Source organism: Eptesicus fuscus, chromosome 1 (assembly GCF_027574615.1).
Source record: "Eptesicus fuscus isolate TK198812 chromosome 1, DD_ASM_mEF_20220401, whole genome shotgun sequence".
In the NCBI taxonomy this organism is placed as follows: Eukaryota; Metazoa; Chordata; class Mammalia; order Chiroptera; family Vespertilionidae; genus Eptesicus; species Eptesicus fuscus.
In genome coordinates, this window is record NC_072473.1 from 56,375,716 (window position 1) to 56,401,533 (window position 25,818).

At 39.8% G+C, this 25,818-nt stretch overlaps 1 protein-coding gene across 3 annotated transcripts in view; it reads left to right on the forward strand.

The window, feature by feature from the left end:
• The window catches only part of CHIC1 (cysteine rich hydrophobic domain 1), a 189,070-nt gene that overhangs the window by 98,874 nt on the left and 64,378 nt on the right, over window positions 1-25,818 (forward strand). For all 3 annotated transcript variants that reach the window (XM_008160651.3, XM_054716702.1, XM_054716706.1), the window contains one exon: window positions 16,376-16,531. In XM_008160651.3, coding sequence (XP_008158873.1) covers window positions 16,376-16,531 — 156 coding nt within the window. The remainder of the gene's footprint in view (window positions 1-16,375; window positions 16,532-25,818) is intronic.

A 25,818-nucleotide genomic window follows, 5' to 3' on the forward strand; every position in this document is an offset into this window, starting at 1 on the left:
ATACCAAGAGACTATTACACTAAGTGAAAAAAAGCCATTCAGAGAAAGACATGTATCACATGATCTCATTTATTTGTGGGGACCTAATGAACAAAACAAATTAACCAACAAAATAAGACTTGAATCGTGGGGGCATGGGATAGAGGGACATACATCCATGTGGGGGTATGAGGATGAGGAGAGATAAACCAAAGCACTTATATAGTTTCTAGAGGCCCGGTACACAAATTCGTGCATGGGTCAGGTCTGGCCAGCGCACCCCAATTAGGGCTGATAGGGGCTGGGCCAGCTGGTGGGAGGGGCTACGGGTTTTTGTCCGGCTACCCTGCCCCTGATTGGGGTTGGGTGGGGGCAGATCGGTGCCACAGTGCACATCAAAACAACCAGTTGTTCTGGTCATTCCGGCATTCCAGTTGCTTGGCTTTTATATATAGAGATATGCATAGCCAATGGACACAAAGAATTGGGTGGTGAAGACCTGGGGTGGTGGGTAGGGGTGGGGCAGAAGTAAGTAAAGGAAGGAAATTTGGAGACATCTGTAATACTGTCAACAATAAAATGAAATTTAAAAAATATATATAAGAGAAAAGATAGGAGGGTGAAAATGGCGGCAGAATAGACAGACGTGTTCCAAGCCTTGTCCCAGAGCAGAAAGAAAGAGCAGCTGAGGGTCGCACTGGGAGTGTTTGTTAACAAGCTAAGGGACAGCTGGACTCCAGAAGGTGTGGGACTGCTGAACAGGGTTCCCCTGACAGGGCAGCCCCCACAGCAGCTGGGTCCCCTCCCGGAGCTACGGACTCAGAGGGGGAAATCTCGCTATCTTGAAAGGAGGAGTGGATCTTGTCAGAGGCCTGAAAATCCACAACTGCAGCAACCGCCGAACAGCTGTGAGACCCAGAACACCGCTCCCAGGTGTCAGAAACACTTGGAATCAAAGGAGCTCTTCACTCCATCCTGGGAAGGTCAGATTTCTCTGGCTGATCACCTTTATTAAAGGTTATTAATATCGTGAATACATCGCTGTTCATTGCCTTGTGTGTTGCACCTGTTTGTGTTGTATTTTGTGCCTTTCAATCAACGCAGAAGAGAGAGAACTACCTAACCAGACATCCGGAGAAGAGAGACCATGGGGAGACAAAGAAACAGCCCTCATATCAAAGAAAAGTAGGCATCACCAGACAAGGAAGTAAACGAATTAGAGGCCAGCAACCTATCAGAGAAAGAATTCAGAGAAATGGTCATAAGATGGCTGAAAAGAATGGAAGACAAATTCGACAATATGAGTAAGAACCAAGAGGAAATGAAGAACCAAGAAGAAATGAAAAATGACATCGATGCTGTAAAGAACTCAATAGAAAGCATCAAGAGTAGACTAGAAGAAGCAGAAGACCACATCAGTGAGCTAGAAGACAATATGGAAAAAATACGCAAGTAGACCAATTTCTAGAAAAATAATTAAAAAGCAGGAGGAAAGCCTAAGGGAACTTTGGGACAACACGAAACAAAACAACATCCGTATAATAGGGGTTCCAGAAGGAAAGGAAACTGAGCAAGGAATGGAAAACCTGTTTGAAGAAATAATGACAGAAAACTTTCCTGATATAGGGAAGATAAAACCCACACAAATCCAAGAAGCTCACAGAGTCCCCAAAATGAACCCCAAAAGACCGATGCCAAGGTGCATTATAATTAAATTGGAAAACACCAATGACAAAGTAAGAATCTTAAAAGCAACCAGAGAGAGACAGAAAGTTACATACAAAGGAACCCCCATCAGTCTAGGAAATGATTTCTCAACAGAAACTCATCAGGCCAGAAGGGAATTGAATGAAATATACAAAGTCATGCAAAGGAAGGGTCTCAATCCAAGAATACTGTACCCAGCAAGGCGATCAATCAAAATTGAAGGTGAAATCAGGAGCTTCAGAGACAAAAAATAACTAAGGGAATTTATCACCACCAAACCAGCAATGCAAGAAATGCTAAAGGGTCTGCTGTAAAAAAAAAAAAGGAAAGAAAGAATGAAAGAAAGAAAGAAAGAAAGAAAGAAAGAAAGAAAGAAAAGAAAGAAGAAAAGAAGAAGAAGAAGAAGAAGAAGAAGAAGAAGGAGGAGGAGGAGGAGGAGGAGGAGGAGGAGAGGAAGAAATAGGAAGTGAAGAAGGAACACAGTAGTATAGAATAAAAATGGTGACAAATAAGTACCTGTCAATAATAACTTTGAATGTAAATTTATTAAAAGCCCCAATCAAAAGACATAGGGAAACAGATTGGATAAGAAAACATGACCTATATATCTGCTATCTACAAGAAACCCACCTCAGAAAAAAAGACGCACACAGACTGAGGGTGAAGGGATGGAAAAAGGTTTTCGAGGTGAATGGAAATGAAAAAAAAAGCTGGGGTAGCAATACTTATATCTGACAAATTAGATCTCAAAGTGAAGGACATAACAAGAGATAAGGAAGGCCACTTCATAATACTAAAGGGAGAAATCAAACAAGAAGAAATAACTCTGGTAAACATATACGCACCCAATACAGGAGCACCCAAATACATTTAAAAAAAAAAAAACTCCTGGAAAATATCAAGGGAGAGATTGACAGCAATACACTCATAGTAGGAGACTTTAATACCCCATTATCACCATTGGACAAATCCTGTAAACAAAAAATCAGCAAAGAAACATCAATCCTAAATGACTCACTAGACCAGATGGAATTAATTGACATCTTCAGAACATTTCACCCAAAAGCCACAGAATAAATTCCTCTCAAGTGCACATGGGTCATTTTCAAAGATAGACCATATGTTAGGACATAGGTAAAGTCTGTCTTAATTCAATAAGATAGAAATCATATCAAGCATCATCTCAGATCACAGTGCCATAAATCTGGAAATCAACTACAATAAAAACAATCCAAAGAAATCAAACACATGCAGACTAAACAGCATGCTATTAAACAATGACTGGGTTACCAGACAGATCAAGGAAGAAATAAAAAACATTGTTATCATGGCAGCAAACGACAATGAAAACACAACAATCCAAATCTATGGGACACAGCAAAAGCAGTCTTGAGAGGGAAGTTCATAGCTCTACAAGCCTACTGCAAAAAAACAAGAAACAATGGTAATAAATTACCTAACCCTACAACTCAAAGAGTTAGAAAGAGAGCAACAAGAAAAGCCCAGTGTAAGCAGAAGGAAGGATATAATAAAGATCAGAGCAGAGATAAACGACATAGAGACCAAAGAAACAATACAAAAGATCAACAAAACCAAGAGCTGGTTCTTTGAAAGGATAAACAAGATTGATGAACCTCTACCCAGGCTCACCAAGAAGCAAAGAGAGAGGACCCAAAGAAACAAAATCAGAAATGAAAGAGGTGAAATAACAACAGTCCCTGCCGAAATACAAAGGATTGGTTCAAAATACTACAAACAACTCTATTCTAACAAACTGGAAAACCTGGCGAAATTGATATATTCCTAGAAAAATATAACCTTCCAAAACTCAGTCTGGAAGAATCTAAATAGCTCAGTAGGCCAGTAACTATGGAAGAAATTGAAGCAGTCATCAAAAAGCTTCCGGCAAACAAAAGCCCGGGGCCAGACGGCTTCACAGGAGAGTTTTACCAAACATTCATGGAAGAACTAAAACCTATCCTCCTCAGACTATTCCAAAAAAATTCAAGAGGAAGGAACACTTCCAAGCTCCTTCTATGATGCCAGCATCACCCTAATACCAAAACCAGATAAAGACAACACAATGAAAGAGAATTACAGGCCAATATACCTCATGAAAATACATGCCAAAATCATCAACAAAATTCTAGCAAAATGGATCCAGCAGTAAATCAAGATGATCATACACCATGACCAAAAAGGATTTATCCCAGGAATACAAGGATGGTACAATATCCGCAAATGAATAAATGTGATACCTCACATAAACAAACTGAGAAATAAAAATCACATAGTCATATCAATTGATGCAGAAAAAGCATTTGACAAAATCCAACACCCTTTCTTGATAAAAACTCTCAACAAGGTGGGAATAGAAGGATCATACCTCAACATAATAAAAGCTGTATGTGATAAACCCACAGCAAACATCATATTCAATGGGTAAAAATGAAAACCATTTCCCCTAAGAACAGGAACAAGACAGGGATGCCCACTCTCACCACTCCTGTTTGACATAGTACTGGAAGTATTGGCAATTGCAATTAGACAAGAAGAAGAAATAAAAGGCATCCAAATTGGAAAAGAACAAGTAAAGCTGTCCTTATTTGCAGATGACATGATATTGTACATAAAAAACCTGAAAGACTCCATCAAAAAACTAATACACTTAATAAATGAATTCGGCAATGTAGCAGGATACAAAATTAATGCCAAGACATCTATGGTCTTTCTATACACCAATAGTGAACCTACAGAAAGAGAGACTAGAAAAGCAATCCCATTTATCATAGCACCAAAAAAAAATTAAGATACCTAGGAATAAACTTAACTAAGGAGGTAACAAACCTATACATGGAAAACTACAGGACACTGAAAAAATAGATAGAGGAAGACGTAAACAGATGGAAGAACATACCATGTTCATGGATTGATAGAATCAACATCATTAAAATGTCCATACTACCCAAAGCAATCTATAGATTCAATGCACTCCCCATTAAAATACCAATGGCATATTTCACAGACCTTGAAAGAACTCTCCAAAAATTCATCTGGAATAAAAAAAGACCCTGAATAGCCAGAGCAATCCTGAGAAAGAAGAATAAAGTAGGAGGGATCTCAATACCAGATTTCAAGCTGTATTACCAAGCCACTGTTCTCAAAACAACATGGTACTGGCACAAGAACAGACATATAGATCAATGGAATAGAATAGAGAATCCAGATATCAACCCAAACCACTATGCACAATTAACATTTGACAAAGGAGGCATGAGCATACAATGGAGTTAAGACAGTCTCTTCAATAAATGGTGTTGGGAAAATTGGACAGATACATGCAAAAAATGAAACTAGATCACCAAATTACACCATACACAAAAATAAACTCAAAATGGATAAAAGACTTAAACATAAGATGGGAAACCATAAAAATACTAGAGGAATCCACAGACAGAAAAATATCAGAAATATGCCTTAAGAACTTCTTCACTGATACTGCCCATAGGGCAATGGAAGCTAAAGAGAAAATAAACAAATGGGACTATATCAAAATAAAAAGCTTTTTTACAGTAAAAGAAACTATCAACAAAACAACAAGAAATCCCACTGTAGGGAAAACATATTTGCAAATGTTATCACTGATAAAGGTTTAATCTCCAACATCTACAGGCAGCTTATACAACTTAATAAAAGGAAGATAAATGATCCAATAAAAAATGGGCAACGGACCTAAGTAAATTCTTTTCAAAAGAAGACAGAAGGAATGCCAAGAGACACATGAAAACATGCTCAAAGTCACTAATTATCTGAGAGATGCAAATTAAAACGACAATGCAGTACCATATCAAACCTGCCAGAATGGCTATCATCAACAAATCAACAAACGACAAGTGTTGGCAAGGATGTGGAGAAAAAGGAACACTCGTGCACTGCTGGTGGGAATGTAGACTGGTGCAGCCACTGTGGAGAACAGTATGGAGTTTCCTCAAAAAACTGAAAATGGAACCCCCATTTGACCCAGTAATCCCCCTCCTAGGAGTATATCCTATGAAACTGGAATCACCAAATCAGAAAGGATATATGCACCCCTATGTTCATAGCAGCACAATTTACAATAGCTAAGATTTGGAAACAGGCTAGTTGCCCATCAGCAGATGACTGGATCAGAAAACGATGGTACATCTACACAATGGAATACTATGCTGCCATGAAAAAGAAGGAAATCTTACCATTTGCAACAACCTGGATGGAATTGGAGAACATTATGCTAAGTGAAATAAGCCTATCAATGAAAGAAAAATTCCATATGATCTCACTCATTTATGGATAATAAAGAAAATTATAAACTGTTGAACAAAAAGATACAGAGACAGTAAAGCATCAAACAGACTGTCAAATTACAGTGGGAAGGTTAGGGAGAGGTGGGGGAGATAAGAGATCAACCGAAGGACTTGTGTGCATGCATATAAGCATAACCAATGGACACAAAACTCTGGGGGGTGAGGACATTTATGGGAGTTGGGTGGGGGGGCAATGGTAAGATATGTACACATATAATACCTTAATTAAAAAATGGAAAAAATAAAATAAAAAGACAGAGAAAAAAAAGAGAGAAAAGATAATCTTACCTAATAATAGACAAACATGTAAATTGACTGTATCTCCGCTTCACCACCAGCTAATCAGGAGTGATATGCAAATTAACCTAACAAAGATGGCAGTTAATTTGCATACACAGTTGCTGAGTGATGGGCAGGAAGCTTGCGTCATCGTCATGGCAACAACACAGGCATTCTGCCCCAGCCCCAGTCTCTCAGGGCCTCTGGACAGCACAACCAATGGACACATATAAGCACAACCAATGGACACAGTGTGGGAAGGTGGGGCTGGGGTGGAAAGATGCGGCTCCCGGAGCGGAAAGAGGTGGCTCCAGGGCTTGAGCGGAAAGGGGCTGAGCCGGATTGGAAAGGTGGTCCTGGCAGCCAGGGAAAGGAAAGCCCATTCTAGCACAAATCTTCGTGCATAGGGCTTCTAGTAATAATAATAATACCAAAGCAATAAAAAATAATAAACTAATGGGGGAGAAAGCCAAAAAATACCAAAAAAATGAAGTTCATCTAGGCAGATTTTAGTGCCTGCTGGGTTTTCTCATTTCCTATACTTTCATGTTTCATTTTTTAATTGTTACTAAATATATTTTTTTCAAAAACAATCCTGTCCTCTTTTAAAGTCAAAATGCAGATTTTAATTTATTGTTTGAAATTTTAATAAGTTATTTTTAATATATTTATTTTATGACTAAAAAAATCTGATGGTTGAGATTAAAAATGGCAGCAGAGTACTAGTAGGAGGATGCTGCACAGACATGCTCCCAGAACAAGCTGGAATTACAACTGAAATATGGAAAGGCTTCATGAATAATCAATGCAAAACTCACAGGAGAGAACCCTGATACCCAAGACCAAAGGTAGAGACCACATAGAGAATGGTAGGAGGGGCAGAGGTGCAAAGGACTGGCCAGGCACCCACAGACGGCAACTGAAGTCCCAGAAAGATACCTCAGCTGGGGGGGGGGGGTGCCACTGAGAACTCTGGGATCTAATCCCAAAGCTGGGCTCCCCAGGAGAGAGCACCAAACTGAGGAGGGTACCCACATAACATCTAGCTGTGAAAGCAGTGGGTTGCTGTCTGCCAGGGAGTGGCAGCTGAAAGTTTGGGCACCCTCCTAAAGGGCCAATGCACAAAAATGCCCTGTGGAGCCACCCACCTTGTGCTCTGGCAAAGGGAGTGTGAAGTGGACTGGAGCTGTGAGAGCAGAACCCAGGACTTGGGACTCGGGGGATAGAGCTCAGAAGGCAGACACCCCACGTTTCCTGGGCTGAGTCATTCCCTCACACATCAGAGGACATCTTTCCCACACAGACATCTGCCTTGCCTGGTGGGGAAGACACACCCTATTGGAAAACACCTTGCCCTGAGGCCACTTAAGAGATTAAAAGTAGCAATTAGCCTCCAGGCAGAAGCAACTGCCCCACCCTGTTGGAAAAAAAACTCTTGCCACACCTGAGGACGATTTCCTGGGGGCAATTCAAGTCAGATTCCTATTAGTCTGTAGACAGATGTGGTCTCTGGAGGCTTTGAATCTTTGCCTGATCCAATTAATCAGAAATAGCCTTTAACACTGTCTGCCATAGAGATTGAGAGGTGTAAAGGATCTACCTAATACAGAGTTACAAACCCAGACAAACAAAATGAGAAAACAAAGAAACAACCCCCAAATGAAAGAACTAGCGAATTCTCTAGAAGAAGAGATAAATGAAGCAGAGATAAGAAATTTATCTGAAACACAGTTCAGAGTAATGATGTTAAAAATACTGAACAGTATGAAAAAATATATAGTAACTATGAGAAAAGAACAGTCTGAGATAAGAATGATGTAACACAAATAAAGAACACATTGGAAGGAATACACAGCAGATTAGGGGAAGCTGCAGATCAAATCAGTGAATTAGAATCCAGAGTTGAAAATATCACTCAATTAGAGAACCAAAAAGAAAAAAGAAAAAAACAATTTAAAAACAGGAGGACAGCTTAAAGGAGCTGTGGGACAATGTGAAATGTAACAATGTTAGAATAGTAGGTGTGCCAGAAGAGGCAGAAAGGGAGAAAGGAGTAGAGAAGGTGTTTGAAAAAATAATGGTAGAAAACTTCCCTAACCTGGTAAAGGAAAAAGTCATACCAGTTCAGGAGGCACAGAGAACCCCAAGCAAGAAGAACCCAAACCAACCCACACCCAGACACATCATAATTAAAATGCCAAAAATTAAAGACAAAGAATCTTAAAAGGCAGCAAGAGAAAAGAAAACTGTTACCTACAAAGGAGTTCCCATATGGCAGACACCTGGTTTCTCATCAGAACCTCTACAGGCCAGAAGGGAATGGCATGAAGTACTCAAGGTAATGGAAAGCAAGGATCTGAGACCAAGATTAGTATATCCAGCAAGGCTATCATTCAAAATAAACAGTCAAATAAAGAGCTTCCCAGACAAAAAAAAAAAAGAAAGAAAGAAAGAAAAGAAAGGCTAAAGGAGTTCATTACCACCAAGCCAGCATTATAAGAAATGCTAAAAGGATTGCTGTAAGGGATTGCTGAGAAGAAACAGATAGCAATACAGAATTAAAATGGTTATAAATAAGCCGAAACCGGTTTGGCTCAGTGGATAGAGCGTCGGCCTGCGGACTAAAAGGTCCCAGGTTCGATTCTGGTCAAGGGCATGTACCTTGGTTGCGGGCACATCCCCAGTGGGAGGTGTGCAGGAGGCAGCTGATCGGTGTTTCTCTCTCATCGATGTTTCTAACTCTCTATCCCTCTCTCCTCCTCTCTGTAAAAAATCAATAAAATATATAAAATGGCTATAAATAAGTACCTCTCAATAATAACCCTAAATGTAAATGGATTAAATGCTCCAACCAAAAGGTGTAGGGTAGCTGAATGGATACAAAAACATGACCCAACTATATGCTATCTACAAGAGGCCCACCTTGAAACAAAAGACACACACAGAATGAAAGTGAAGGGATAGAAAAAAAAATTCTATGCAAATGGGAAAAAAAGCTGAAGGGATAGAAAAAAAAATTCTATGCAAATGGGAAAAAAAGCTGGAGTAGCAATACTCATATCCAACAAAATAGACTTTAAAAGCAGCATGCTAAGCGAAATAACCCAGTTAGAGAAAGATAAATATCATATGATCTCACTCATTTGTGGAATATAATGAACAACATAAACAGATGAACAAAAATAGAGCCAGAGGGAAAATATATTCTAGAATATAATAAAAGTAATCCTGTTATTTGCAGATTTTTAATACTTTTATATCACAACTTTTGTGATATCATACTATGTTAGTACAGTTTGGGTAATATTATTATACTTAAAATCCTTTTATTCTTGAAATATTAATGTTTATTGCATGTAATATTATATGTAAGATCATTTTTCTTGAATAATTGGTGTTTCTTGCATGTAACATTATATTTAAAATTGTTTTTCTTGAGATATTAATGTTTATTGCATGTAACATATTTAAGATCATTTTTCTTGAAATATAAGGTTTATTGAATGTAACATTATTATATTTAAAATCGTGTTACTTGAAATAAAAATTTAAAAAACTGAAAAAAAATCTGATGGTTGCCAGAATAGAGTAGGATGAAGGAATGGGTGAAAAGGTGAAGGGAAATGTAATCGATAATAGTGTGATAACTTTGCATGATGACAGATGGTTACTAGACTTAATGTGGTTGGTGATCACAGTGTAAAGTATATGAATGTTGAATCGCTATGTTGTACACCTAAAAGTAATATAATATTGTATGCCAACTATACTTAAAATTTAAATATCCTATTACTCGTTTTTAGTAACGTGAGAATTTAGTAACGTGAGGATAGTTTTTAATTTGACCATGGTAAGAGAGTATAAATTGAGACTAGTATGTGTTAAAAGTGGAAAGCATTGGTGAGGAAGAAGAGGGAAAATTTGCCACATTTTAGAAATATTTTTTATTAATTCACTTCCAGAAGCATGTAATGAAAGACAAATTTTTTATACCTTAAATTAAAATTTTACTTTTAAAAAAATGTATTTTATTGATTTCAGAGAGAAATGGAGAGGCAGAGAGAGATAAAAAACATCCATGATGAGAGAGAATCATCAATTAACTGCCTCCTTCATGCCCCACCTTGAGGACTGAGCCCTCAAACTGGACATATGCCATGACCGGGAATCGAACGGTAACCTCCTGGTTCATAGGTCAATGCTCATCCACTGAGCCACACCAGCTGGCCAGGCTAAAATTTTACTTTTTAAATAAAAATTTAAATTATAATTACAAGCACTTAAATTTTAAATGGAAATGAGGCAGGATAGTAAGAAGTTAGAAAAATTATTTGGCAAGCAGAATGGGGAAACTGAGACAGCTGATGCAAACTGGCCCCGTCCAGCACCCTGACTCACCTGCCTCCTTCTCCCTTGCACATCCACTCCCTTAAGCATTAAGCCCTCGGGATAATTAAGCCCTGAGCATCAAATAATCTTAGGAAAAAAGGATCTGGTCTGTTGACCACAGAGACAGGGTTTTGTTTCAGCTCCAGGCCCAGCAAAACAGCAAAAACAGATGAAGAAATGCCATGGCTGACATCAGGACTAAATGCAATAACTAATGACTCCCTGCCATGGTGCCAACCAATCAGTAGATACCACAGCCCAGAAAGAACAAACCTGGAAAACTGATGGATATTCTATTGACATCTTCCCCTGAGACCTCCCCTAAAATTCCCACCTTTAGAAAACAGATAAAAACCCTTAAGACAGGACCCAGTGCATGTTCTCTCTCTAAAACACTCCTGCACTTTCTTCAGGGGTGTATCTTTCCATTATTTATCCTAAACTGTAAGGGTCCCCATGAGACATAAAACCAGGAGAGCAGCAGTCAGTGGCAGCTTATCCCTGGCTAACCACCTGAAACCTGTCTCCAAGGGCCCTCTTTTGCCTCTGTAACTTGTTTTCTGAGTCCATGTATCCCAACGGGCTCGTTTCTTCTATCTCTGTGACTTTCTTTGTAAAAGGCCAAGGCAACTCTCTGAGGAGCCCGCTTCAATCTTCTCTTTGAGTGTACTTTCACTTTATATACTAAATAAACTCTCTTGTGCTAGAGTTTTGGGCTCTGAATTCTTTCTTTGCCAAACTCAAGAACCGAGAGCCAACATTGCTGATAACAGAATGATTTAATAATTTTATGATTTACATGAGTTTATATCAGAATTCATCGCTTTTTAAAAATGTGTTCGTTTCTGGATACACAGTTTTAGAGAACAGGTATAAATATTATATTACAGATTAGAGTTAAATATATCAATATATTTTGTTATTTAACTTCTAGTATTTGGTTTCCCAGGCGTTCATTGGGGGAAAAAAGAAGTTGAATATTACTGTTTGAGAGGTAAATCTTAGGATAGCAACTTGGTACCTTGTTTTTAGAAAGAACATCTTTTGGGAACATCTTGTTTCCTGACATGCCATCAATTTGGTTCAAATAAATGTAAATTCTTATAATAATTGCTTTAAGATAAAATAAATAAAATAAAAAGGATATCTTTTTTGCTCTGACGAATTTAAGTACTGACGAGCATTGAATTTGACTTCAAAATATAGCAGATTATTCTTTTGTTTATAATTAAATGTGCAGAAAAGCTGTTTGGGTGAAACTTCATGCAAAATCTCCAAATCTAGCCAGAGATATGATTCACTGTCTTCCATTTTCAAAGCATTACAGTCAGAAGGTTCTTTCTAAGGTATAATTTCCATTTCCTGTGAGGTTATAAAACAAGACTATTATTCTCATTTAATATAGCTGGGAAACTAAAACTCAGAAAAATTAAATTGATTTGCCTAGGATTTGTTATAGCCAATAAGTTACTAGAATTCAGATCTTGATTATTTTGTCTAATGTGTTTAGCCTGCTAGTGTTTATATTTTCAGTTATAATCCATGGTTCTCTCAATTTATTTTCGTATTTACTTTGAAAATTTAGTCATTTAATTGGAATTCTTTTTACTCATTAATTGTCTTTAGATCATATTGCTAATCATATAGATGGAAAACAAAATTAGTTTACTTTCCCCATGCTAATACAGTTTTGAGCCTCATAATTACACAACTATTGTTAATATATTAGGAAGAAAAATGACATGAATGATTCTAATAAAGCTAATGTAATTACTTAATGTTTTAATTATGATGGTGCTGAGTTCTGTGATAATGTATCTTTCTAACATCTGCTAATAGGTACATATTTTTAGTGTTGATTAAAAGACAAAAACTTAATCCATTGATTCCTCTAGTTTAATATCCTACCTTATAATAGAGAAACATGCAAATTGACCGCACCTCCGCTATACCCATGATTGGGCCTGCGAGAGGCTGGGGGCAGGACTCCAGGTGGCCTATCCGGCCGTTGAGAAGACCAAGATGGTGGCACCCAATCCCTTAGTTCCGGGGGTCCCGGGGCCGATCGCCACCCTGGGGGGGCGTAGCTGGGCCCAGCCAGCCGCTCCCGGGGGGCGATCGCCACCCTGAGGGGTCGTGGCAGGACTCGCCCAACCTCTCCCGGGGTCCCTGGGGAGATTGCCAACGTGGGGGGGCGTGTCCAGGCCCAGCCAGCTGCTCCCGGGGGTCCCTGGGGAATTCGGCACCCGGGGAGGTGAGGCGGGACTCGCCCAGCCGCTCCCAGGGTCCCTGGGAACATTGCAGGCATGTGGTTGCTGAGACACAGACCAGGCCTCTGGCCACAGATTCATAGCTTTGCGGAGACCTAGGGCAGCGATCTGCCTCATCTGCAGAGAGACAGAGGTTCTGCAGTGCCCCCAAGACGTGGGTGGGCCCAGCCAGGGATCAAGGGGCATGGAAGGACTCCTGGCAGAGGGGCAAGGACCCTCACCCCTGAGGCGGGGGTTGAGGGGTGGAGCCACCTCAGTGAAGGGGTGCTGCACTGCAGGGTACTGGACTGACTGACATGATTCAGAGAGGCTCCCAGTGCTAATGGGCCTTGCTCAGGCAGCCTTCACACTTCAGAGGCAGTGACTACTGCTCCTGCCTTGACCCAAAAGCAAGCTCGCTACACCCTGCCCCATGGCAGAGCATGCCTAGGCAGTGAGTGGGAAGCCTTCCACCTGCTTCGGAGAAGGGGGGGCAGTAAAGAATGGGGGGAGAAGAAAGAATGTGGAGCATCCGCAATGAAGAGGTGCTTGAGAAAGAGGCTGGGAAGCCTGACTGGAAGGTTTGTTCTGTTTGCTGGGCCGCTGCCCCTTAGGAAGCGCAAAGAGCATGGCTCTGAGGGCTTCCTGTGTGCTGAGTCAAGTTCCACAGCCAACTGGAATTGGCCTCAGTTTCCTGGTCTGTAAAATGGATGAAGCGTGTCCCAGGGCCTTCACTGAGCTTTGATGGCCAATTGAGATACTATATAAAGAAAATGAGGGAAGAAGTGAGAAAGAAAAAGAAGGACAAGAAACACAAAAGAAAGACTGAACCCATTGTCTCTTAAATAGGGAATATAGTCAGTAGTGTTGTAATGATGGTATGATGCCAGGTGGGTACTAGAAATATCGGGGAACACTTTGTAAAGTATATGATTGTCTAACCAGTATTCTGTAACTAATATAAAACCTGAAACCAATACAAAATAATGTTGAATGTAAAGAAATGAAAATTGGAGTGAAATTTTTATAAATTTCAAAGTTTAAATAAAAGCTGTAAAGGAAGGAAGGGGAGAATAAAAAGTGTTTTTCATTTTGCCACTTCATTAAAAAGACAGTTGTCTTTATATGGTGCTTTTATACTTTTCTAAGTCATTATCTCATTTTAATTTCCGGGCAACTTAAAGACAAGATAAGTATTCCCTCCACTATTCAAAGAAAGGAAATCTTGGTGTCTGGTCCTAATGATTCAATCGTCAAGCCCTTATTGTAAAGCAGGGTTAATAAAATTTTCTGTGCAGGGTCATATCTATACTAATAAAAGCCTTGGGGGTGATCAGGCCAGCAGTGGAGGGCATTTGGGGGCAATCAGGCCAGCAAGGAAGCAGTTAGGGGGCAATCAGGCAGGTAGGTGAGCGGTTAGGAGCCAGCGATCCCGGATTGTGAGAGGGATGTCCAATGCAGGATTAGGCCCGATTCCCTGGCCCATCCCCTGAGTGGTCCCATATTAGAGAGGGTGCAAGCTGGGCTGAGGGACACCCTCCCCAGTGCACGAATTTCATGCACCGGTCCTCTAGTTTACTTAGAATTGTAAAGGTCCATATTTTGATAACAAACATGCTAATTGGGGTTTTATTTTACAGTAGCTTCTTTTTCCTAACAGTTTCATAAGTGTTACTTGCATAGCCAGGTGCTGGGTTTTTCCCTCATAGATATTAGCCTGCCAGCTTTCTAAATCAAATGGAATAATTTTGTGATTCAGAAACATGGTTTCACTGAAATCAAACCATATTTAGTGTACTTTTGAACCCCAAGCAGAATTTTCAATTTAAATCTAGTTATGCCTCTCATGCATTTGAACTGACTTTGTTATGGTTTACAAAGAAGCACAAGCAGCCACTTCCAGGAATGGAGGTAGTAATTACAAATACTAAATTTGTATAATGACTTTCCAACTTTCAAAATTTACAGCAATCATGAGTCCATTTTATGCTGAATACTAAGACCATATCTTGAGTGTATTCACCTCATAGTCTTTTGTAAATGTAGCTTTTACCTACAAATAATGGAAATAATGGCAAGTGTTAAAATTATGTTGCAAATTTGCCAGGCAGAAAAGGTTTGACAGTTGTCTCTTTTTTAAATACATTTTTATTTATTTCAGAGAGGAAGGAAGAGGGAGGAAGGGATAGAAACATCAATGTTAAGAGAGAATCATTGATTGGCTGCCTCTTGCACGCCCCACACTGGGGATTGAGCCTGCCAGCTGGGCATGTGCCCTGACCAGGAATCAAACTGTGACCTCCTGGTTCATAGGTCGACACTCAACCACTGAGCCACGCCAGCTGGGTGACAGTTGTCTTTTTAAAAAGCAATCCAAGCCTGGCCAGTGTGGTTCAGTGGTTAGGTGTCGACCCCCGCACCAAGAGGTTGCTGGCTCGATCCCCAGTAAGGGGGCATGCAGGAGGCAGTTGACTGAGGTTTCTATCTGTTTTTCTCCCTTCCTCTTTCTCTAAAAATCAGTACAAATATTTTTAATCCTATATAATAAAAGGCTAATATGCAAATCAACTGAACTGTGGAACCAGTTACTATGACTCGCACTGACCACCAAAGGGCAGATGCTCAACACAGGAGCTGCCCCCTGGTGGTCAGCCAGAAGCCAGGCTCATGGCTGGCAAGCGCAGCTTCGATGGCCGAAGCCTCTCCCACCGAGGCAACACTAAGGATGTCCAACTGGAAGAAGGCGCAGGCCGGGCTGAGGGACCCCTCCCCGCCGAGTGCACGAATTTACCAGGCCTCTAGTAAATAAATAAAAATAAAAGTAATCCAGGAATATTGCCAAAGTTTAATTTTAATTTCATTTCCTCTAGTAGTATATAGGTTCATATTATACTTCTAATCTTACTCAAATTCTGGTCAGAGTGACTGGGAACTATAAATAATATTGCCTTAATATTGAGAATATTTGGTAAGATGACTGCTTGATGGTTATTTTTTACCACCAATTTTACTATTGTCATTTTTTGTTGTTGTTGGTAATATGAGAAAGTTGTTTATAAACATCAAAATTAATTCTGTAAACATGAAATTATATATATTTTTCTTTCTAATGTCATCTAGGAATATGTAATATGTTTTTATTGGGGAAGGTAAGGAGAGGGAAAGAGATAGAAACATTAATGATAAGAGAGAATCATTGATCGGCTGCCTCCTGTACCCAGGCATGTGCCCTGACCGGGAGGGAACGTGACCTCCAGGTTCATAGGTCGATGTTCAACCACTGAGCCAAGCCGGCCAGGCAAGAGAGGAAATATATTTAAACGTGTATTTCCTTAAAGTACTTGTAATAAGACAAACATTTTCTTTAGCTTTAGAGATAAATAGTGGAAAGTTGCCCACAAACTGTTAAAGATTATGCTCTTGTTGTAGGTGGCCCCAGAAGAATTTAAGACCAGCATTGGCCGTGTGAATGCGTGTTTGAAAAAGGCTCTCCCGGTCAATGTGAAATGGCTGCTGTGTGGTTGTCTCTGCTGTTGTTGTACTCTGGGTTGCAGCCTGTGGCCTGTTATTTGTCTCAACAAAAGAGTGAGTAACCATTTTATTTTATAATAATGGCAAGAACTAATATTTTAAACACTATGTGCCATGTATATTGCATGGTATATTTAATTCTAATAACAATGCTATCCTCATTCTAGAGATAAACTCAGGGACAGAGAGATTAAATTTGTCCAGCCTTTATCAATACTTTATCACTTAATATGAATCCATCATTTGAAATAAGTGCAATGTTAGTGGAGTACTTAAGTAAATATCAATGTAACTGGCTCCTTATTCTTTTTACAAAACTCAAAGCTGTGATTTAAAGTATATGCAAAGTATATTTAAAGTATATGGGAGAGATTCTTCTGATTTGAAGAAAGGCAGAAGTGAGAACAAACTACAAAGTTTGTGGGGGGCCAGAATCCTGCTTAGTTTGAAACCTGTTGAAACAGCATTCTAACATGACATTACTAGTTATGGCACAAATTTAAGTCTACTAACTTAATATCATATTCTTTAAAATTTTATTATAGTCTGAATGCTCTCCTTCCCCCACCCCCGCCTCTGCCACAGTGGGAAGATATCTTTAAACTTTTTAAATTTATGCCAGTGAGGAAAATTAATTCATTTTACCTAAATTTCTTTTTCCTGTACCATGTTGATGATTTTATTTAAACTTTTAAATAATGTGTAACCTGCTGAACCACATCCAAAAATCACAGCATCTTGCAGGGATATAATTAGTGGTGCAGTTGTTTCATAAAGGCCAACAAATTCTGAAGAAGCAATTGCCTATTCCTTTCCATCTTTCTCCTGCCTTCCTTAAAGTCTTATTTATTTATTTATTTATTTATTTATTTATTTATTTATTTATTTATTTTAATCCTCACCTGAGGATATTTTCCCCATTGATTTATAGAGAAAGAGGGAGGGAGGGACAGAGGGAGGGAGGGAGGGAGGGAGGGAGGGAGGGAGGGAGGGAGGGAAGGACGGAGAAACATTGATGTGAGAGTGAGACACACATCGATTGGTTGTCTCCCACACATGTCCTGACTGAGTGGAGGATCCAACCTGCAACCTAGGTATGTGCCCTTGACTGGGAATCGAACAGACCTTTTGGTGTGTGGCCAACATTCTAACTATTGATTCTCTTGGTAACTATCAGTAGGTCAGAGCTTTATTTTTTAAAATATATTTTTATTGATTTCAGAGAGGAAGTAAGAAGGAGAGAGAGAGATAGAAACATCAATGATGAGAGAATCATTGATCAGCTGCTTCCTGCACGCCCCACACTGGGAATCGAGCCTGCAATCCGGTCATGTGCCCTGACCAGGAATCGAACCATGACCTCCTGGTTCATAGGTCATTGCTCAACCACTGAGCCACACCAGCTGAGCTAGAGCTTTACTTTAAATAGAGCCTTGTTTATTGTCCAAGCATGTACAGTATTTTCAAATGGCTTTCTATAAGTTAAAAAATGACAGCATACATTTATTTCCCAAGTTGTCATATCTTCTAAAAGTTACAAATCAATAGCTCCTATCTACCCCCATTATTTTTAAAGCTTCAATGTGCATTTATTATATTTGGATTTTTCATCACACAAATATAATCAATTTCAATTACTTAAGAACAGATTTTTTTTTTTTTGGTTTAAACATTATCCACTATCTATCTTTTTTTCTGGTGAACTGTTTACTCTTTGCCTGTATATTTACACCATCACTACAGGACCTGAAATAAAGAGAAGCAATTTCCTTAATTATGTGATTTTACTATGATCACTTCTGATAAATATTCGATGGAAAATGAGATTGATACTAATGCTGTGATTTCTTCCTATTCCGCATTACTTTGGTTCATAGAGAATTCACAATTTCAAAAAAAAAAAGTTTATATTTGCAAACTGTCATCCTGTGGACCAAATTCAGCCAACTCTATATTTTTTTAAACATTTGAATCAATTGCCAGCATTTAAAAATTGGAATATTTAAAATAAAATTTGAGACATCAAAGACAAACTATCTTGTAAAATCTAAAAATTTGGTGATATTGGAACCATATGACTGTATTTCAACAATTGACCCTAGATGAGTGGCAGCTGCTCCCCTTTTTTGAAATATATTTTATTAATTTCAGTGCAGAAGGGAGAGGGAGAGAGACACAGAAACATCAATGATGAGAGAGAATCATTGATTGGTTGCCTCCTGCATGCCCCACAATGGGGATCCAGCCCCTAACCTGGGCATAAGCCCTGACCGGGAATCAATCCGAAACGTGACCTCCTGGTTCATAGGTCAAAGCTCAACCACTGAGCCATGCCGGTCGGGAAGCTGCTCCCTTTAAAATAGGACATGTGATCTCTGGTTTACCACAGAACCATCCAGCATTTACATTACTTGTGCCTTACTCTGTACACCTTATAATTACAGCACTCGATTTTGTACACTAGACAGTAAAACAGCACATGCTGATAACCTTTTGCAAGAGACACTGTCCTTTCTGGAGCCTCAGTTTCCACACTTATAAAATCAGGATAACATTATTTACTTTTAAGATTGTTATGATGATAAAGAGATTTAAGGTGCCTTACTGATTTTTCATCCACATGGAGAAATACAAAATAAAATACAACAATTTAAGAATCTATGCCTTCACTGTTGCTTCCTAATCTGTAAACTAAGTTGTAAAGACTACCGATATTCAACCAGTGTGCCACAAGAATTTTTAAAACATGCAAATACCTATGTAGTCAGGGGCACTGACCTCTTTGCTCTTAGATTGTCCAAAACAAATTGGCAACAGCCAACACAATAGTTGTCCAATGTGAATAAATCAGAATTTTAGCTATTTTTTTATCAGATCAGCAAAAATATATATTTTTTTGGTGTGCCACAGAATTTTAGTAATTAGTTTATGTGTACTGTGAGATGAAAAGGAAAAGGGTTGAAAATTGCTGGTACAGACTCTAATAGTTTAATTGGAAAATTATTAGCATTTGTATAGCCCAAATTCTTTAATTTCTCAAGTGTGGAAACTGAGATGCAGAGTGGTGAAGTGATATTCCAAGTGTCACACAGTAAATAGCACAACCAGGAAAATATTCCCTTTTTGTTGCTTTGCTTTGTTTTTGCCTCTTATAATTCTGTATTCTCTTGACAACATCATGTTTCTTAGATAAAATTCCCTATTCCTAAAACAAACATTAGGACCAGTGGTATAATAAACAGTCAACACACTTAGTTTTAATTCTCTACTGGGGGTGGGTAAACTTTTTCTTATGAAACCAAATAGTAAAATGCAACAACAACAAAACCAAATAGTAAATACTTTTAGGCTTTGTGGGCCAGGGGTCTCTGTTGGAACTAGTCAACCATGTTTTTTTAGTGTGAAAACAGCCCTTAACAATATGTAAATAAGTGAGCATTGTTATGTTCCAGTAAAACTTTAGTTACAAAAACAGGCACCAGGCAGATAGTGAGCTATAGTTTGCCATCCTGCTCTAGCCATCTCTAATGAGGTATCTAGATTTATGGAAGTTATGTCTGTTTTTCCACAAGATAAAATGGAAATATGATTACTCTGCCCTGTGTCACAGGTTACTATGTGAACTAATTATTGTAAAATGTTTCCAAGAAAAGAACTTCTATATAAAGTTAACAAAAACAACTGTTTTTGTTATTATTTATTTATTTATTCATTTATTTTACCTAGTATACTAGTACTTCCTGGACATTTTTTCTGGCAACTTAGGTAGAAGAAAAGAAATACAGATCAAGGTGCCTTGAGCTCCTCCTAGTCTCTCTTGGCTCTGATCAGATTCTATGGCTACATGATATATGAAATGAAAGTTTTGCCCGGCTGGTGTGGCTCAGTGTTTGAGCATCGAATCAGGAGGTCATGGTTCAATTCCCAGTCAGGGCACATGCCCAGGTTTTAGGGTCGATCCCCAGTAGGGGGAGGCAGCCAATCAATGATTCTCTCTCATCACTGATGTTTCTATCTCTCTCTCCCTATCTATTCCTGTCTGAAATATACCCTCCTATATAATAAAGAAGTAATATACAAATTGACTATCACTCCAACACACAAGATGGCCACACCCATGTGGTCAAAGATGGCCGCCACCATGTGGACACAATATGGCCGGCAGGGGAAGGCAGGTGTGGGCGATCAGGCTAGCAGGGGAGGGCAGTTGGAGGGGACCCAGGCCTGCAGGGGAGGGCAGTTGCGGGGGATCAGGCCTGCAGGGGAGTGCAGTTGGGGGCAACCAGGCCAGCAAGGGAGGGCAGTTAGGGCCAATCAGGCCAGCAAGGGAGGGCAGTTAGGGGGGACCAGGCCTGCAGGAGAGGACAGTCAGGGGCAAACGGGCCAGCAGGGGAGGGCAGTTAGGCATCGATCAGGCTGGCAGGGGAGTGGGTAGGGGGTGATCAGGCTGGCAAGCAGGCGAGCGGTTTGGAGCCAACAGTTCTGGATTGTGAGAGGGATGTCCAACTGTCCATAAGACATCCCTCTGGCCTGAGGGACACACACACCACAATCCCCATGCATGAATTTCGTGCACAGGGCCTCTAGTGTGTGTGTGTGTGTGTGTGTGTGTGTGTGTATATATATATATATATATATATGAAATGAAAGTTTTCATTTACCTGTTCTTATATTTACTACTGAAACTATTGTGGTATTATAGTCAAATTTCAGTCCTCATCATGCCACCAACCTTAAATTTGACATTACTTCTGTTGTTGTTAACTCTCACCCAAGGGCATTTTTCCCACTGATTTTTACAAGGGGTAGAAGGGGAGAGAAAGAGAAAGAGAGAAATATCGATGTGAGAGAGACACATTGATTTGTTGCCTCCCACACCAGCCCTGACAAGCTGGGGATCAAACCTACAACCCAGGTACATGCCCTTGACTGCGAATTAAACCCAATACCCTTTTGTGATTGGCTGACACTCTAACCACTGAGAAACGCCAGCCAGGGCTGAAATTACTTTTTACTCTTTTTTGCTATATTTGCTTTCAGTCTCACAACATGAATATGACATTATTTTTCTTCTCTTGTGATTTCTAATTTCATTCCATTCTTATCAGAGAAGATACGTTGTGTGATTTTAATCTCTTCAAATTTCTTGAGACTTGTTTGGTGGCATAAAATGTGTTCTATCCTGGAGAAAACTCCATGTACATTTAAGAATAATTTATATTATATTGTTGTGGGGTGTTCTGTATCTATCTGTTAGGTCTAGTTGATTGATACTATTGTTCAAGCCCTATATTTCTTTATTTTTTGGTAAAGTTATTGTACCCATTATTGAAAGTGAAGTATTGAGATCTCTATTATGTGGAATTATTTCTCCCTTCAGTTTTGTCCATTTTTGCTTCACATATTTTGCAGGAATTTAGTTAGTTATGTTTATAATAGATTTATGTTTTATCAATATATATTGTCATGGAATTAATGTTTGTGTCTCTCCCCTCCCCAGAATTCATGTTAAAACCCTACACACACACACACACACACACACACACACACACACACACACACACACACAAAATCTGTTGGTATTTGGAGACAGATAGTACTTTGGCCTTTGTGAGCTAATTAGGTTTACATGAAGTCATGAGGGTAGGGTCCCCTAACAGAATTAGTACCCGTATAAGAAAGAGGGAGCTTGTCCTCTCTTTCTCCACCATGTGAGAATACAGCAGGAATACAGCTGCTGTAAGGCAGGAAGAGGGCTTTCACCAGAACCCAACCAGCCATGCTCACAGTTAGATTTAAGACATTTCCATCCTCCAGAATTGTGAGAAATAAATGCCTGTTCTTTAAGTCACCTAGTCTATGATATTTTGACATACTGTCCATCTTTTTCTCTTGTAATTTTTTTTTTTACTTAAAATCTATTTTGTCTGATATGTTTATAGCCACCCCAAATCTTTTTTTTTTTTTTTTGGTTACTATTTACATGGAATATATTTTTCCATTCTCTCACTTTCACCCTATTTGTGTATTTTAACCTAAATCAAGTCTCATGTAGACAGCTTATATATATAGGCAGCATCATTTTTTAAAAATATATTTTTATTGATTTCAGAGAGGAAGGCAGAGATAGAAACATCAATGATGAGAAAGAATCATTGATCAGCTGCCTTCTACACACTCAACACTGAGGATGGAGCCTGACACTCGGGCATGTGCCCTGACTGGGAATTGAAACATGACTTCCTGGTTCATAGGTCTACATTCAAACACTGAGCCACATTGGCCGTGCCCAACATCTTTTTAAATCTGTTCTGAAAATATCCACATTTCAATTGAGAGTTTAATCTCTTTTCATTTAAAGATATTAATGATAGGAAACCAAGATGGCTGCATAGGTAAACATCTGAACTGCTGCCTCACACAACAATTTCAAAATTATAACTAAAATACAAAACGGACAACATCCAGAACCACAAGAAGGCTGGCTGAGTGGAAATTCTACAACTAGAAAGAAAGAGAAAAGCACACTGAGACTTACAGGAGCTTCGGAAGGCAGAAGTAAGGAGGCGCGGACTGAGAGGGCTGGCAACTGAATAGGCAGCAGGCTTTCTCAATCAGGAGGGAGACAAAAGCTCCCGACTGCTCTGAACTCCAGTTCTAGGTGAGACTCTGGGGACCCAGACTCATACGGGGAGAAACTGGACTGTCTGGCAGTGGGGGAAACTCGAGGGTGGCTTTCTCTCAGAGGTGCTTGCAGAGATTACCGCGGGACACTGAGAACCAGGGGACTCTTAGGGCAGGGCTTATGGGAAGCCATTGCTGTTTGCCCCACCCTGTGATCCTGCCCCACTAAGCCATAGCTGTTTGCTCCGCCATGAAACTCCGCCCCATCCAAGCTGAGCACAGAGGCTTTTGCATATGAATGGCCTGGTCCTTTGAATTCTAAACTTACCTACAGCTAACTCAGTGAGACACAGAACCTCCAAAAGAAGGCCCAAGGCTCTGCAGCAGCTTGCATTTCTTCACAGCTGGGCCTCATCTGGGCACCCAAAACCCAAACAAAGAAGAGGAATCTACAGATCTCTCCGTAGCTCCTACTGGTTGGCCTCAGGCAGAGGCTAAATTAGCACCTCCTTGGAGATCCAAGAGCCAGTGTACTCAGGGGTCAGAGTGGGATCATCCATATTACAACTCCTCAGATCCATAAGGGACACACTCAGAGGGCAGACTCAGTGAGCACCAAAGCCACACTGAAGCAAGTCTTGTCTCATAAGGGTATCTCCAGCACAGAAGTTCTCCCATAGTAGACAGACCTGATCCTCACAGCCAATTAGCCTGGAGGTCAATTCCTCCCTGTGATACCAACAACAATCAGGGCTTAACTACAACAAGACTGTGCACACAGCCCACAAAGGGGTGCACCAAGAGTGTCCACCTCAGGTAACTGGGGAGGCTGAGCCACTGGGCCCTATAGGACACCTAGCACACAAAGCCACTCTATCAACTCATGAAAGCAGCCAAAATGAGGAGACAAAGAAACAGGACACAAATGAAAGAAATGGAGGAAAACAAACGACTGGATATAGAATTCAAAACCACGTTTATAAGGTTTTTCAAGAATTTCCTAGAAAAGGCCGATAAATTTAGTGAGACGCTCAAGGATATAAAAAAGGACCAACTAGAAATTAAGCATACACTGACTGAAATAAAAAATATTATACAGAGACCCAACAGCAGACTAGAGGATTGTAAGAATCAAGTCAAAGATTTGAAATACAAAGAAGCAAAAAACACCCAACTGGAAAAGAAAAAAAAAAAGAATCCAAAAATATAAAGATAGTGTAAGGAGCCTTTGGGACAACTTCAAGCATACCAACATCTGAATTATGGGGGTGCCAGAAGAAGAGAGAGAGCAAGACGCTGAAAACCTATTTGAAGAAATAATGACCAAAAACTTCCCCCACCTGGTGAAAGAAATAGACTTACAAGTCCAGGAAGCGCAGAGAACCCCAAACAAAAGAAATCAAAAGAGGACCACACCAAGACACATCATAATTAAAATGCCAAAAGCAAAAGACAAAGAGAGAATATTAAAAGCAGCAAGAGAAAAACAGTTAGTTACCTACAAGGGAGCACCCATACGACTGTCAGCTGATTTCTCAAGAGAAACTATGCAGGTCAGGAGGGAGTGGCAAGAAATATTCAAAGTGATGAATAGCAAGAACCTACAACCAAGATTACTCTACCCAGCAAAGCTCTCATTCAGAATTGAAGGTCAGATAAAGAGCTTCACAGAAAAGAAAAAGCTAAAGGAGTTCATCACCACCAAGCCAGTATTATATGAAATGCTGAAAGGTATCCTTTAAGAAGAGGAAGAAGAAGAAAAAGGTAATGATAAAAATTATGAACAACAAATACATATCTATCAACAAGTGAATCTAAAAATCTAGTGAATAAAATATCTGATGAACAGAATAAACTGGTGAATCTAATAGAATCAGGGGCATAAAAAGGGAATGGACTGACAATACTTAGGGGGAAAGGGTGTGCGGAAAGAGACTAGACAAAAATCATACACCTATGGATAAGGACAGTGTGGGGGAGGGGGGGTAAGGGCAGAGGATGGGGTGGGAACCAGATGGAGGGGAGCTATGGGGGGAAAAAGAGGAGCAATTGTAATAATCTGAACAATAAAGATTTATTTTAAAAAAGAGATTAATGATAATGTATTAGTTTGCTGGTACTGCCTTAATAAAGTACCACAGACTATGTGCATTAGGCAACAGAATTTTATTTTATCACAGTTGTGCAGGCTATGAGTCTGAGATCAAAGTGTTGGGAGAGTTGACTTTTCCTAAATCTTCTCTCTTTGGCTTCTACATGGCCATTTCCTCCCTGTGCCTTCACCTGGAAATACCTCCTTTTAGAAAGACAGCAGTCAGCCCTAGCTGGTTTTGCTCAGTGAATAGAATGTCAGCCTGCAGACTGAAGGGCCCCAGGTTTGATTCCAGTCAGGACACATTCCTGGCTTGCTGGCTTGGTCCCTAGCGGGGGTCAGGCAGGAGGCAGCCGATCAATGATATTCTCTCATCATTGATGTTTCTATCTCCCTCTCCCTTCCTCTCTGAAATCAATAAAAATATATTTTTAAAATTGGATTATAAAAAATAATAATCCTATCTAATAAAAGAGTAATATGCAAATTGACTGTCACTCCAACACAAGATGGCTGCCCCTATGTGGACACAGGATGGCCTGCAAGGGAGGGCAGTTGCGGGGGAACCAGCCCTGCAGGGGAGGACAGTTGGGGGGAACCTGGCCTGCAAGGGGGGGCAGTTGTG